The sequence below is a fragment of the Pelodiscus sinensis genome, chromosome 8 (genome assembly GCF_052426305.1).
Source record: "Pelodiscus sinensis isolate ZL-2025 chromosome 8, ASM5242630v1, whole genome shotgun sequence".
In the NCBI taxonomy this organism is placed as follows: domain Eukaryota; kingdom Metazoa; phylum Chordata; order Testudines; family Trionychidae; genus Pelodiscus; species Pelodiscus sinensis.
Window position 1 is genome coordinate 21,191,379 of NC_143059.1, and position 16,176 is coordinate 21,207,554.

The following is a 16,176-nucleotide window of genomic DNA, read 5'->3' on the forward strand; positions in this document are numbered from 1 at the left end:
TTATCTGTGAAGAATGAAGGTTTAATTCAGTTACTAATAGCTGGATATTCTAAGCATCCCGCATGACCACAGCTATACAAGCTTTACTACACAATTCACTCTACTATAAAGATCTCTCTCAAAGAAGACACTAAGGGGAAAAACGAGTATATGTGCCAAAGAGCCAGGGTTTTTAGTCTAATCTTCTAATTATTTCACATATTAGCTTTAACCTATGAATGCTTTCCTAGTTACTGGAATTTCCTGTAGGTCTTTGGACTCTATCTTGTGTCTATGGCATTCCTCCTCTTTTGGAAAGAAAAATAGAGAGTTTCCTGTTATTTCTTGTGGAGAGTTACCAACTGTCTACATAGTAGCCAAAGACAAGGACAATGGGGGTGGAGGGGCAAAGAGGAAAGTTGCACCAGGGTCTGGCAATTTAAAAAGACCCAGGGCTCCCAGTGGCTACCATTGCAGCAGCTAGATCCACAGGTGGTGCTGAGGATTGGGTCGGGGAGATTAGCTCTCATCCCCTTTTGGGAGGGGAAGGGGCAGAGGTCCTGGTAAAATCTATTACTAGCCCTGGCATTATGGGAAAAAACATGGGAGGATTGTCAGCTGTGACTCACTCACTGGAGATTTGCCACATTCTGTATGACTCATGATAGAGAAGGCTGTGGAAATTTTACCTTTTCACTGCCACATCTGTTTTCATTTCCCTGCTAATTGGTCACATTTATAGTTTCAGTGCATTTTTGCACTATAAATATTGTATTGTAGCTACAGAGGAGAGGTTTAAAACTCCAAGCCCAGTGATCCTAGCCTTTTCACTTTTCCCCACTCCAAAAAGGAATGTTTTAAATGGCAAACGTATTTTAACACAGTAGTATACAAGGTAAGGAAACTTTCCATGCTGATTTTGTTTAAATTAAGAAGGCTAAAAGCAGCATTTAACTTCTGCCTGGGAAAGGTTTCAAAGCTGTATTAAGTCAATGTTCAGTTGTAAACTGTTGAAAGAGCTACCATAATGTTTTGTTCAGAGTTATGAACAACTTCTGTTCCAGAGATTTTCATTCCCATGTAAGTCAGCTGGACACACTGACTTGGGAAGCCACACCTTTGTATTGGGAAGTTATGCAAACACTAACATATTTGTTGATGACACTGTTTAAATTCTGCTATGGGTACATAAGCCAGCCATTTGTGGACAAAAGACATCCAGCTAAAGTGCCACTGAAGTTCTGAATGAATGTAGCCTTTATTTTACCTTCAAAGGTTTTAAGAAGGTTAGCATGTGTGCTATCTGGGAACACAGCAACTGGGAGCTCCTTGAGGAAGAGTTTAAGGAGGCTTGCAACAGAATCAATGTCTCCATCAGTAATGAGGTCCACTTTTTCACCTTGATCATACTTATGCTTCAACACTCTGATTTTGTTCACTGAGCCACTGATTCGAAATAGACCTGTATGATCCAGGCCTATTGAAAAAGAATAAATTATTTTGTAGACACTATCTATAAATGTTATATAAAGGAGTTGACCAAGACATTTGGGAACAGAGAAGTTACTAGTTGTTCAATCTCATACACATCAAAAGAGTTGTTTAATTTCTCTACAATTTCTCTTCACAAGGAGTTTAACAACAACTGGTTTGATGCCCAGGGAGTTCACTGTCGGCAGACAAGCTACTGGGCTAAATGGACCTTTGGTCTGACCCAGTATAGCCATTCTTATGTTCTTATATGTTCTTATGTCCTTCTTGCCATTAGTCACAGCTCTTCATTTTATTAAAAGTACAAAGGTTCTAGAAAGCAGAATAAGTTATCAACTTACCAATCATTTCTAGGAATTCCACCATGTGTGTCACTACAAAAGGAACTTGGTATTGTGTCGCCTCTTGTGTAAGCGTCTCAAGAGGAACACCAAAGTTGTTTCTCCTCTTGGGGAGCTGGAAATCTGGTCCCACTTTATTTGTGCCTTGCTTAATTTTAATCGAAGACCGTGATTGCTGCAAAACACAAGCAAACCCTCTGTGGTAGTTACAAGCTGCTTTTCACTGCACACCTCCTCATGGCTGGACATGACAATGTGGCAGGTCTACCTCAGTTTTCATGCAACTTCTGAACCTATTCCTTAAGCCTAGTCCTTCCAGAGAGGTGACTTGGTCTTCTAATCAAGCCATTCTAAAGCATTCAACCCCCTCTGAGTTAATAGTGTCTTAAGGTATGTCTACACTACAGCGCTATTTCAAATTAACTTATTTCAAATTAGTTAATTCAAAATAAGCTAATTCGAAATAACACATCTAGACACAAAAACTAATTCAAAATAGCATTTTGCTATTTCAAAATAGTGCATCCACATTGATTGGACGCTGGATCACATTTAAGGGCAGCTGAAACTGGTTCCAGCGGGGGGATGGGCGGCAGAGGGAGGGCTAGGGGGCTGGGCTGCAGCAGAAGGTGCCAGACAGCCTCCAGCAATTGGTGCCAGGCATGCAGCAAGATGTTCAACATGAGCACCAGAGTGCTCAGAGGCGGCTCTGGCTCCATGGTGCTGAGTGCTGTGATGTCCCAAACGAGAGCGACCAAAGCAGACAGAGAGAAAAATGCTTTGCTGTCCCTCGGCGTGGTAGGCAAGCAAGCGGGAAAGTTGAGAACAGGGGGGTCCCTTTAAGCACAAGCCTCAGATAGCCTCAGGCAGGAGCCACACAAAGCAACTACTGACCTGATGCCCTGCTGGAACCAGTTTCAGCTGCCCTTAAAGGCGATCCAGCGTCCAATCAGTGTGGACGTGCTATTTCAAAATAGCAGTAGGCTGGCTAGGTTGTGAAACAGATGATTAGCACAACTGTTATGGTAAGAATGTGCATGCAACAAGTTTCATACTGTATTAGAATTAATTAAAAGAGTCCTGTTGAGCGAGTTTAAGTTGCAACAAAGAGGGAGGTGTAATGAATAAAGCCCTAGAAATTTTGATATATTTATATATCAATATATATATATATCAAAATAATATAATGAAGTGGCTGCAATTTCATTATAATAGTTAAACTTTGATAAGGTAACATCCAATGCCAACATAAAAACAGCCATATTGGGTCAGACCAAAAGTCCATCTAGCTCACTATCCTGTCTTCCAACAGTGGCCAGTGCCAGGTGCCCCAGAGGAAGTGGACAGAAACAGGTAAATATCAAGTGATCCCTTTCCTGTCATCCATTCCAGCCCCTGACAAACAGAGGCTAGGGACACCATTCCTACCCATTTTGGCTAATAAGTATTGATGGACCTAACCTCCATGAATTTATTTAGTTCTTTCTTGAACCGTGTTAAAGTCCCAATCTTCACACTATCCTCTGGCAAGGAGTTCCACAGGTTGACTGTACACTGCATGAAGAAAAACTTCCTTTTGTTTGTTGTAAATCTGCTACCTATTAATTTAATTTGGTGATCCCTAGTTCTTATGTTATGGGAATAAGTAAATACCTTTTCCTTATTCACTTTGGCTATGTCTACACTGCCAGCTTTTGCCAGCTGAGAGTGTGCAAATGAAGCTCTGATTAGCATATTGTTACACTTCATTTGCATAATTATTCAAGCTGTTTTTCTGCACAGGTTTTTGTTCAAAAACAAGCAGTGTGGTTGTCAACTTTTTGCTCAAAATCCCCTTTTTGCGTAAGATCCTCGGAGGCATAAGGATCTTGCACAAAAAAGGGGAGGTTGTGAAAAAGGAAATGGCCACACTGCTTGTTTTTGCACAAATACTCCTTGCACAAAAACGGCTCAAATAAGCTCTTCATTTGCATACTCTCTGATGACAAAAGCTGGCAGTGTAGACAAAGCCTTTCTCCACACCTCTCATGATTTTATAGACCTCTATCATATCCCCCCTTAGACTATACTTACACTGCAGGCTTTTGTGCAAGATTGATATACCTACTTTTTTGAGGCATAAGGATCTTGTGAAAAATGGACCCTTCTACACTGCATGTTTTTGCTCAAAAATCTCTTGTGCAAAAAGCCTCAGACAAAGAATATGCAAATGACAGTGCAACAAATGCTAATGAGTGCTTCATTAGCATACTCTCTGCTGGCCAAAATCTGTAGTATAGACTTAGCCTGATTAGTATCCCTTTTCTAACCTGAAAAGTCCCAGTGTTTTTAACCTCTTTTCATATGGAACCCATTCCAAACCCCTAACCATTTTTGTTGCCCTTTTCTGAACTTTTCCCATTGCCAATATATCTTTTTTAGAGGCAACCACAGCTGTATGCAGTATTCAAGATGTGGGCGTACCATGGCTTTATATACAAGCAATAAGATGGTCTCTGTCTCATTCACTATCCTTTTTTTAATGATCCCTAACATTTGGTTTGTTTGTTTGTTTTTTTACTGCTGCTGCACACTGAGTGAATATTTTCAGAGAATTGTCTACAATGACTGCAAGAGCTCTCTCCTGAGAGGTTATAGCTTAATTAGTCCCCATCATTTTGTATGTAGTGTTGAGATTATTATTTCCAATGTGCATTACTTTGCATTTAGCAACATTAAAATTAATTTGCCATTTTGTTGTCCAATCACCTAGTTTTGTGAGATCCTTTTGAAGCTCTTCACAGTCTGCTTTGGTCTTAACTATCTTGAGCAAATAACTGCAAATTTTGCCACCTCGCTGTTTACCCCATTCACCAGATCATTTATAAATAGGATTGGCCCCAGTACAGACCTTTGGGGGACACCACTAGTTACTTCTCTCCTCTCTGAAAACTGACCATTTATTCCTATCTTTAGTTTCCTGTCTTTTAAGCAGTTATCAGTCCATGAAAGGACCTTCCCTCTTATCCCATAACACCTTTACTTAAAATCCTTTGGTGAGGGACCTTGTCAATAGCTTTCTGGAAATCTAGTACATTATATCCACTGGATCCCCCTTGTCCACATGGGGGACCCCATCTCAGAGAATTCTAGTAGATTAGGTAAATCATGATTTCCCTTTTCAGAGCCTATCATGGTACTGTATAGAGGGGAGAAGCAACAGCCAGCGTGAGCTGTCATAAGCCTCCCCACATTCAGGGCTCAGACCAAGTCATGCAAAATCCTGTGGTTGGACAACCCAAATGAATTCAAGGTTTCTGCCTCATTCTGAGGGCTAATGAAAAATCTGTAGCTCCATTCAAGTTATCACACATGAGGAAATTCCTAAGTATTGCCATAAGAGTTTAGGATGCCAACCTTTTCCTGAATTTGTTTAAGGTGAGAAAACCCAGATGCTGCCCCCACCTAATAATTGTATCCCTACTATGTCAAATGTAACTTCAGCTTTTGAGAACTTCCACACAAAAATGTTGTGAAAACAGCCATATGTTATGTGAACTAAGAAAAACATGTGTCTTTGGAAAGTAGATTGTATCTTGTTCATCATTAACTTATTCCATGGCTGCAAATAAGAAATGTCTGCACTAACAGATGGCTGTGGCTGTAACTCCACATTAATAGGGTACATCTACACTACAGCGTTATTTCAAACTATCTAATTTCAAAACACTTATTTCAAAATAATGCATCTACATACAAAATGCATTTTGAAATAGCATTTGGCTATTTTGAAATAGCGCATCCACACTGAGTGGATGCTGAATCGCATTTAAGGCTGGCCGGAACCAGGTCATGCAGGGCATCAGGTCAGGAGTTACTTTGTGTGGCTGCTGCCTGAGGCTATCTGAGGCCTGTACTTAAAGGAACCCCCCGGACAGCCAGTTCTCAGGTTTCCCTGCTTGCTTGCCTATCTCGATGAGGAACAGCAAAGCATTTTGTCTCTGCATGCTCTGGTTGCCCTCACTCAGGACACCACAGCCCTCTGCTATATGGCGCCAGAGCTGCCCCTGGGCTTTCTGGTGCTTCTTGTGGACACGTTGCTGTGAGCCTGGCTGCACTTTCTGCAGGCTGCCATCCAGGAGGTCCATCGGGGGCTGTCAGTATCCAGGAGGCCCTGCGGGAGAGCGTCCACCCTGAGGAGCACTAAGAGCCTCCCTGGTCTGCCCCACTAGGGGCTTGTGACTCATTCCTCCCTCACGTCCTTCCACTTACCCCTCCCCCCAACCCTTCTTCCTGATGTCAAATAAAATATACATATTTTCATAAACACAAACTCTCTTTATTTAACAGAACTGGGGGGGATGAAACTCTGGTGAGACTGGGGAAAGGAGGCGGGAGAGGGGAGAAGAGAGGACAGGAGAGGGGAGAGGAAAACCTGGGAGGAAGGAGCTGGAAGGGGGAAGCAAGGGGAAGAAGGGGGAGGGGAAGCTCAGGGCTCAGGGTTGGGGGTCTCACTGGACCAATTTAATTTTCATGCGAACCTGCTCCTGGATTCACATATGGCCTTTGGTGGCCAGGCTGGCAGCTAGTGAGGAGATCATGGACACTGGGGGCATCCCCCCAAACCTGAATAAGGTCCATGATCTCCGCCTTGCACCAGGAAGGCGTCCACCTTCTCCGGGCCCTGGAAGGGTCCTGGGGAGCGGTGGAGGGCTGGCTGCCAGTGGCTTTCTACCTCATGTTTTAGGGCCACTGGGTCAGGAGCAGTGACTGCTGGCTCTGGGCTGGCTGCATGGAGCTGGCACAGGCACTGTGGCCAGAGTCTACGCCTTTAAGGGCTCCGGGGATGGGGGGTAAGTGAGGAGTGTTCTTGGCTGAGGCTGGAGTGGCCAACAGGGCACCCTGAGAAGGGCTGGAGGCCCATTATTTCGAAATAAGTGTCTACACAGCACTTATTTCGAAATAGCAATTTCGAAATTGGCATAGAATCATAGAATCATAGGACTGGAAGGGACCTCGAGAGGTCATCGAGTCCAGCCCCCCGCCCTCAAGGCAGGACCAAGCTCCATCTACACCATCCCTGACAGATGTCTATCTAACCTGTTCTTAAATATCTCCAGAGAGGGAGATTCCACCCCCTCCCTTGGCAATTTATTCCAATATTTGACCACCCAGACAGTTAGAAAATTTTTCCTAATGTCCAATCTAAACCTCCCCTGCTGCACTTTAAGCCCATTACTCCTTGTCCTTTCCTCAGTAACCAAGAGGAACAAATTTTCTCCTTCCTCCTTGTGACACCCTTTTAGATATTTGAAAACCGCTATCATGTCCCCCCTTAATCTTCTTTTTTCCAAACTAAACAAGCCCAGTTCATGAAGCCTGGCTTCATAGGTCATGTTCTCTAAACCTTTAATCATTCTTGTCGCTCTTCTCTTTACCCTTTCCAATTTCTCCACATCTTTCTTGAAATGTGGCGCCCAGAATTGGACACAGTACTCCAGCTGAGGCCTAACTAGTGCAGAGTAGAGCGGCAGAATGACTTCACGAGTTTTGCTTACAACACACCTGTTGATACAACCTAGAATCATATTTGCTTTTTTTGCAACAGCATCACACTGTTGACTCATATTCAACTTGTGGTCCACTATGACCCCTAGATCCCTTTCCGCCATGCTCCTTCCTAGACAGTCGCTTCCCATCTTGTATGTATGGAACTGATTGTTCCTTCCTAAGTAGAGCACTTTGCATTTCTCTTTATTAAACCTCATCCTGTTTACCTCTGACCATTTCTCTAACTTGCTACGGTCATTTTGAATTATGTCCCTATCCTCCAAAGAAGTTGCAACCCCACCCAGTTTGGTATCATCTGCAAACTTAATAAGCGTACTCTCTATCCCAATATCTACATCATTGATGAAGATATTGAACAGTACGGGTCCCAAAACAGACCCTTGAGGAACTCCACTTGTTATCCCTTTCCAGCAGGATTTAGCACCGTTAACAACAACTCTCTGACTACGGTTATCCAGCCAATTATGCACCCACTTTATCGTGGCCCTATCTAAGTTGTATTTGCCTAGTTTATCAATAAGAATATCATGCGAGACCGTATCAAATGCCTTACTAAAGTCTAGGTATATGACATCCACCGCTTTTCCCTTATCCACAAGGCTCGTTATCCTATCAAAGAAAGCTATCAGATTAGTTTGGCATGACTTGTTCTTCACAAACCCATGCTGGCTATTCCCTATCACTTTATTACCTTCCAAGTGTTTGCATATGATTTCCTTAATTACCTGCTCCATTATCTTCCCTGGGACAGATGTTAAACTGACCGGTCTATAGTTTCCTGGGTTGTTCTTATTCCCCTTTTTATAGATGGGCACAATATTTGCCCTTTTCCAGTCTTCTGGAATCTCCCCTGTCTGCCATGATTTTTCAAAGATCATAGCTAAAGGCTCAGATACCTCCTCTATCAGCTCCTTGAGTATCCTGGGATGCATTTCATCAGGACCTGGTGACTTGCTGACATCTAACTTTCCTAAGTGATTTTTAACTTGTTCTTTGTGTATCCTATCTTCTAAACTTACCCTCTCTCTGCTTGTATTCACTACATTAGGCACACCTCCAGACTTCTCGGTGAAGACCGAAACAAAGAAGTCATTGAGCAGCTCTGCCATTTCCAAGTTTCCTGTTACTGCTTCTCCCTCCTCACTAAGCAGTGGGCCTACACTGTCCTTGGTCTTCCTCTTGCTTTTAATGTATTTATAAAAGGTCTTCTTGTTTCCCTTTATGCCTGTAGCTAGTTTGATCTCATTTTGTGCCTTTGCCTTTCTAATCTTGCCCCTGCATTCCCGTGTTGCTTGCCTATATTCATCCTTTGTTATTTGTCCTAGTTTCCATTTTTTATATGACTCCTTTTTTATTTTGAGATCATGCAAGATCTCCTTGTTAAGCCAAGCTGGTCTTTTGCCATATTTTCTATCTTTCCTACACAGCGGAATTGTTTGCTTTTGGGCCCTTAACAACGTCCCTTTGAAATACTTCCAACTCTCCTCAGTTGTTTTTCCCTTCAGTCTTGCTTCCCATGGGACCTTACCTACAAGTTCTCTGAGCTTATCAAAATCTGCCTTCCTGAAATCCATTACCTCAATTGTGCTGGTCTCCCTTTTACCTTTCCTTAAGATCATGAACTCTATTATTTCATGATCACTGTCCCCTATACTGTCTTCCACTTTCAAGTTCTCAACTAGTTCCTCACTATTTGTTAAAACCAAATCCAGAACAACTTCTCTTCTGGTAGCTTTTTTAACCTTCTGAAACAGAAAGTTGTCTCCAATGCAGTCCAGAAACTTATTGGATAGCCTGTGCCCCGCTGTGTTAGTTTCCCAACATATGTCTGGATAGTTGAAGTCCCCCATCACCACCAAATCTTGGGCTTTGGATAGTTTTGTTAATTGTTTAAAAAAGGCCTCATCCACCTCTTCCACCTGGCTAAGTGGCCTGTAGTAGACTCCTAGCATGATATCACCCTCGTTTTTTACCCCTTTTAGCTTAACCCAGAGACTCTCTACACAGCTATCTCCTACGTTCATCTCCACTTCAGTCCAAGTGTGTACATTTTTAATATACAAGGCAACCCCTCCTCCCTTTTTTCCCTGTCTGTCCTTCCTGAGCAAGCCGTACCCTTCCATACCAACATTCCAATCATGCGTCCCATCCCACCAGGTTTCTGTAATACCAATGATATCGTAGTTGTATTTATTGGTTAGCAATTCCAGTTCTTCCTGCTTATTACCCATACTTCTTGCATTTGTATATAGGCATCTAAGATACTGATTTGATCTTGCCTCCCTGTTGTGCCCTGACCCATTATTCCTCATGGAATAGGGTTTATCAATTTCAAAATCAGCCCTCCGTTATTTTGATATAATTTTGAAATAGAGGTTTGACTGTGTAGACGCTAGGAAAGTTATTTTGAAATAACAGCTGTTATTTAGAAATAACCCTGGTGTATAGACATACCCTAACAGAGCAATAAGGATGAACAAAATGTAGGAAAAAGTATAGCATGTTTATCATAATGGGGTACAAAACCACTATTTGTTTCAACTGGCATGACCTTTTTTTTTTTTTTTTTTTTTTTTTTTTTTTTGAGATGCATCATCTCTAATCAATCAACAACCTATTTAACAAGGGGGAACCTTAGATACTGATCCTGTATGAGGTGGTAAAAACTAGCCATTTTTCCATACCTCAGAATGATCACGAGTAGATGAAGAAGGAGACATTTCAAAATATAATTAGAATAAAAATAAAGGCTATAAATCCTAATGCTTCAACCTGCCTACAAGACATGAGTCCAAAGATGTAAATAGTATGTATATTTGAAAAGTAATTCTCAAGTTTTCATAGTATCATCCAAAAAGGCTTCAAAAACTATTGCCTTTTCAATTATTTATTGTCATGATTTTGAAAATATTTTGTAAAGATTTACAGTAGAAATGTCATTCATTCACAAATTCTCATTCTAATGCCAGAAATTAGCCCTGGCTTTGTTTGATTCTGTTGCCATGTCACATATGGACAAAGAGTATTTGTCCATATTTGCAAGTTGTTTGAGTCTCCCAGCTCAGTGCTGCAGCATGATTAATCTACTTGAAAGAGCATATATTAAAATGTAAAAAGAACCGTAATTTTATGTGTCATTTCACACTAAAGACATGTTTACAACTAAAGATGTCATTAACTGCAAAGCCACTCAGGAAATACTTGCCTAACAATCTCTTCCTCCCAGACTAAATATTACAGGGGAAAAAATGAATTGAATTTTTCTCAGTAGCTTTTGTGATTGCAGCTAGGACTCAGAACAGAATCAATAAACCAATGAAAATCTACTTACACAAACCAAAAGGGAGGCACTTGTTCCCATGTTAGACCTGCATTGGTCATGCAGTCCAATCAGCAAAGTTAACCACAGCCATTCAGAAGGTTTGCTGGGAGAGCGGTGAGTTAATTTACTCTGCTTCCAGAGTTAATTTACTATTTCTAACTTTAGTCTACAGTTTCACAGAGACTTTTACTCAAGGTGGAAACTGAATGCTGGTAGACGTGCATCCCTCATGAATCTGCAGCAACAAGTGTTTATCATATAGCAAAAACTTACTCAAGTGCACTATGAAGAGATGTTTCCATGGTACCTAATACACACACAGTGTCACAGCTTCCAGAAAATGCAGACTGATCATTTGATATTCAGTTTCCTCTTTACCATGCAGAGATGCAAACAAAGCAACCTTATTGACCAATCAGCCTTGCCATTTGCAAACACTTGCCAAGAGTATGTTCTGAATGTATGGAGTAAGCAAGAACAACACACATGCAGAGTTTATAAATGTGCTTCATTCCTTGTTTAATTTATAACATTTTTGTTGATTTTTAGGTATGACAGTTAACAAATACAAAACCCCTTTGATAGGGTTTGATAGAGAAGTGATTATTCCCCTTTATTCGGCACTGGAGAGGCCACATCTGGAGTACTATGTCCAGTTCTGGTCCCCCTGCTATAGAAAGGATGTAGATGCATTAGAGAGGGCAATCAAAATGATGAGGGGGTTGTAGCACATGACCTACAAGGAGAGACTGAGGGTATGTCTACACTAGAAAGTTAGTTAGAACTAACGGACGTTAGTTCGAACTAACTTTCCTAGGCGCTACACTAGCGCTCCGTTAGTTCGAACTTAATTCGAACTAACGGAGCGCTTAGTTCGAACTAGGTAAACCTCATTTTAGGAGGACTAACGCCTAGTTCGAACTAGCTAGTTCGAACTAAGGGCTGTGTAGCCCTTTAGTTCGAACTAGTGGGAGGCTAAGGCTTCCCAGGTTTCCCTGGTGGCCACTCTGGCCAACACCAGGGAAACTCTATTGCCCCCCTCCCGGCCCCGGAGCCCTTAAAGGGCCACGGGCTGGCTACTCACTTTGTGCCAGTTGCAAGGCTGCAAGCACCCGTGCCTGCACAGCCTGCACCTGCCACACCATGAGCCAGCCATCCGAGGGTTCCCAGCCCTCCACTGCTCCCCACGACCAGCCTGGCGGCTCCCGGGAGCCTGCCCGGGGGCGCAAAAGGCGGGCGCCCGCCTGGTCAAGTGCGGAGATCGTGGACCTCATCGAGGTTTGGGGGGAAGCCTCCAATGTCCACGATCTCCGCACTAGCCACCGGAACGCGGCCGTCTATGGACGCATGGCTGCCAGTCTGGCCGCCAGGGGCCACCAGCGCAGCCGGGAGCAGGTGCGCTGCAAAATTAAGGACTTGCGGCAGTCCTACTCCCGGGCCTGCCTGCCAGGGGCTGACCCGGAGGCCTGCCCCCACTTCCATGCCCTGGACCGCATCCTGGGGCCTCATGCCGTCCCTGCCCCCCGGGACGTGATTGACCCCGGGGCAGAGGGACCGCTCCTGGAGACAGAGGAGGAGGAGGAGGGCTCTGAGAGCCAGGAGCCTGCCGCCAGCCTTCCCAGGACCCGGGACCCCCGAGGCACCCCACAGAGCCGCTCGCCTGCATCATCAGAGGCCGGGGAGGCGTCCACCTGTGAGTACCCTCGTGTTCCCCTTATGTGTACGGGGGGCTGGGGCGAGAGGGAGCCCCGGGACCGTGCGCCTAGGCCTTGCCCACCACGGAGCAGCAGCTGGGGATCCTGCAGGGGCCCTGGCCTTGCAGAGGGGAGCTGGGTTTCACACACCTGGGCCCCTGGGGTCATTGACCGCTGGTCTTCTTGCACCACAGCTGCAGCACCGGGGCCTGCAGGGCGCACCACACCGCCTGCAGCAGCCGCCCGCGCCCGGGCAAGCAGGACAGCCAGGAACCAGGAGGACTACCAGAGGCGGCATCTCCGGTTCCTGGACCGACAGCTCCGTCTCCAGGACCACTGGGTCCAGGAGGACCTCAGGCTGCGCTGGAGGAGTCTGGAGGCCCTGGAGGAGCAGGGCCGTGCCCTGCGAGGCCACCTCCAGAGTCTGCTGGACCGCTTTCCATTTCCTCCTCCCCCTGCTCCCCCTCTTTCTCCCCCTCTTGCTCCTCCTGCTCCCCCTCTTTCTCCCCCTCTTGCTCCCCCTGCTCCCCCTGCTCCTCCTGCTTCCGCTCCTGCTTCCGCTCCTGCTTCCTCCACACCCCCTGTCCTCTCTGCCCCCCCCTCCACAACCATTCCCCACTGACGCCCCCGGACCCGCAGTGTGGCGAGACGGGAGAGGCAGCCGGACTCCCACCCCTGAGCTTTCCTTTCCCTTCCTCCCTTCCCTCCCCTCCCCTTCCAGCTCCCTCATCCCAGGTTTCCCCCTCCCTTCTCCCACCTTCATTCCTCCCTCCTCCCACCCCAGTTCTGTGAAATAAACAGACGTTTTTGTTTGAAAAACAGGTGTCTTTATTTGACAGTAGGTAGGGAGGGGAAAGGGGAAGGGGAGGGTAGGGTGGAAGAAGGCCCCGGTGGGGCATGCAGGGAGAGGTCAGTCCTCCTCCTCCTCCACCTGGAAGCTCTCCCGCAGGGCTTCCCGGATCCGGATGGCCCCCCGCTGGGCTTCCCGGACAGCGGCGGTGCGGGGCTGACTGTAGTGTCCAGCCATGCGGTCAGCCTCAGCCATCCAGGCTGGCAAGAAAGCCTCCCCCTTCCGCTCACACAAATTGTGGAGCACACAACATGCCGCCACCACGGGAGGGATGTTGTGCTCGGCCAGGTCCAGACGGGTGAGGAGGCATCGAAAGCGGGCTTTCAGTCGCCCGAAGGCCCCCTCCACCACGATGCGGGCCCTGCTCAGCCTGTTATTGAAGGCCTGGCGGGAGGGATTGAGGTGCCCCGTGTAGGGCTTCATGAGCCACGGCTGCAGTGGGTAGGCGGCATCCCCCACCAGGCACACGGGCATGTCCACGTCCCCGACCCTGATGTGGCGGTCGGGGAAGAAGGTCCCATCCTGCAGCCGCTGGCACACGGAGGAGTTGCGGTACACCCGTGCGTCGTGTGCTTTGCCGGACCAGCCCACATTTATGTCCGTGAACTGTCCCCGGTGGTCACACACGGCCTGCAGGATGACGGAGAAGTACCCCTTGCGGTTCACGTACCGGGACGCCTGGTGTTCCGGGGCACGGATGGGGATGTGCGTCCCGTCGATGGCCCCCCCGCAGTTGGGGAAGCCGAGGGCGCCGAATCCCCGGATGACGGCGTCCGGGTCGGCGAGGCGGACCACCCTGCGGAGCAGCACCCGGTTGATGGCCTTGACCACCTGCGGAGAGAGACACAGCAAAGCGTCAATCAGTGGGGCGCCCGGGTGGCTGGGAGCGTGCGTGCCCTGGCAGTGCCCCGCGCCCCACTCCTGGAAGCAAACCCCCTGGCGGCGTGTAGTACGGCCGGGACAGCCCGACCCCTCCGGTGCGGGGCGCCTTCGCCTCCTCCCGCCCCCCCCTTTGTCCCTGGGGCGGCCCATCCCCTCCTCGCAGCCTCCCTCCCCCCCGGCTCGGTGGCCGACGAGCGCCGTACCTGCATGAGCACTGCTCTGACAGTGGATCTCCCCACGCCGAACTGGTTCCCGACGGATCGGTAGCTGTCCGGCGTGGAGAGCTTCCAGAGGGCGATGGCCACCCGCTTCTGGAGGGGGATGGCGGGCCTCATGCGAGTGTCCCTTCTTTGCAGGGCAGGGGCGAGCCACTCGCAGAGCTCCAGGAAGGTGTCCCTCCTCATCCTAAAGTTCTGGGTCCACTGTCGGTCGTCCCAGTGCTCCAGGACGATGCGGTCCCACCAGTCGCTGCTGGTGTCCAGACGCCAGATGCGGCGGGGCACGCCGGTGCCGGGGCGCTGCCGCGGCTCCTCCACGGCCCCCAGGGCGGCCAGGCGGAGAGGCAGGGGGCTGACGTTCCCCAGGTGGTGCCAGGCAGCCTCGAGCCATTGGTGGCAGGCTTGCAGCAGCAAGTCCAGAACGTGCACCAGAAGGTGCAGGGCGAGCTGTGGCTCCATGTTGCCACATGCGGCGGTCCCCCCCGAAGGGAAGCACCGACACAGACGGGCACAGAGACCGACGCTTTGCTGTCCCTCGGCGAGGTTGGCAAGCAAGCAGGAAAAGCTGAGAACCGGCTGTCCAGGGGGGTCCCTTTAAGCACGAGCCTCAGATAGCCTCAGACAGCAGCCACACAAAGCAACTGCTGACCTGATGCCCTGCCAGAACCGGTTTCAGCTGCCCTTAAATGCCCCCCTGCGTCCAATCAGTGTGGACGCGCTAGTTCGAACTAGCAAAACGCTAGTTCGAACTAGTTTTTAGTTCTAGATGCGCTAGTTCGAACTAGCTTAGTTCGAATTAACTAATTCGAACTAAGTTAGTTCGAACTAGCGCTGTAGTGTAGACGTACCCTGAGGGATTTGGGTTTCTTTAGTCTGTAAAAGAGAAGAGTGAGGGGGGATTTGATAGCAGCTTTCAACTTCCTGAAGGGAGGTTCCAAAGAGGATGGAGAAAGACTGTTCTCAGTAGTGACAGATGGTAGAACAAGGAGCAATGGTCTCAAGTTACAGTGGGAGAGGTCTAGGTTGGATATTAGGAAAAACTATTTTACTAGGCGGGTGGTGAAGCACTGGAATGGATTCCCTAGGGAGGTGGTGGAATCTCCATCCCTAGAGGTTTTTAAGTCTCGGCTTGATGAAGCCCTGGCAGGGTTGATTTAGTGGGGTTGGTCCTGCTTTGGGCAGGGGGCTGGACTCAATGACCTCCTGAGGTCTCTTCCAGCCCTAGGATTCTATGATTCTATGATAGACAGGAAGAGAAAAGGTCAGTGAGATATAATACAGTGGCCACTACACAAGTTCTCCTAGCCAGAGGCTGCACTACAGTATTCTACCTCTGTTTTCCTCCTTTTCCACAGAGCACTAAAGAGCCACCTCAATCTTGCCTCATATCAGGTCCCACTCACATTCAAACACTCAATCAGATGGGACACAGCAGGGCTTCTCACCACCTTAACAAGCACTCACTGCTCTGTCTGGTCTCCTTTAAGTAGTCGTCTTTATCCAAACCTAAGCACATAGCAGACAAGTCCTTTGCTTACCTTTTACTATCAGATTTCATTGCCCCCCCCCCCAGAGATCTCTGCTTCCACTAGCGTCTGTTACTCCAACAGATCTTTCCACTGCAGTAGGGTGAGGATGAGCCTCCTACAGAAATGGAAGGCTCTAGGTGGTAACATACCACCACACAATTTTCTGTCCAAAGTCTTGAGATAAGATGCCCTTGTACATTACCCTCTCTTGCCCATCTTGTCCTAACACAGAGAATAAATGGCTTGCTTTTGGGGGGGGCAAGCAGGAAATTTTGGTAAGAAGCACCTGTTTTTTTGGGTTCAGATCAAAAATCCAAAAG

At 47.3% G+C, this 16,176-nt stretch overlaps 1 protein-coding gene across 1 annotated transcript; it reads left to right on the plus strand.

Annotated features, from left to right (window-relative positions):
• The first annotated feature begins 11,668 nt into the window (after nucleotides 1-11,668).
• On the plus strand, nucleotides 11,669-13,081 carry LOC142830492 (uncharacterized). Its single transcript, XM_075935773.2, has 2 exons — nucleotides 11,669-12,376; nucleotides 12,572-13,081. The coding sequence occupies exons 1-2, from the start codon at nucleotides 11,827-11,829 to the stop codon at nucleotides 12,997-12,999; spliced, it is 978 nt and encodes a 325-aa protein (XP_075791888.2). The 5' UTR covers nucleotides 11,669-11,826; the 3' UTR covers nucleotides 13,000-13,081.
• The last annotated feature ends 3,095 nt before the right edge of the window (nucleotides 13,082-16,176 follow it).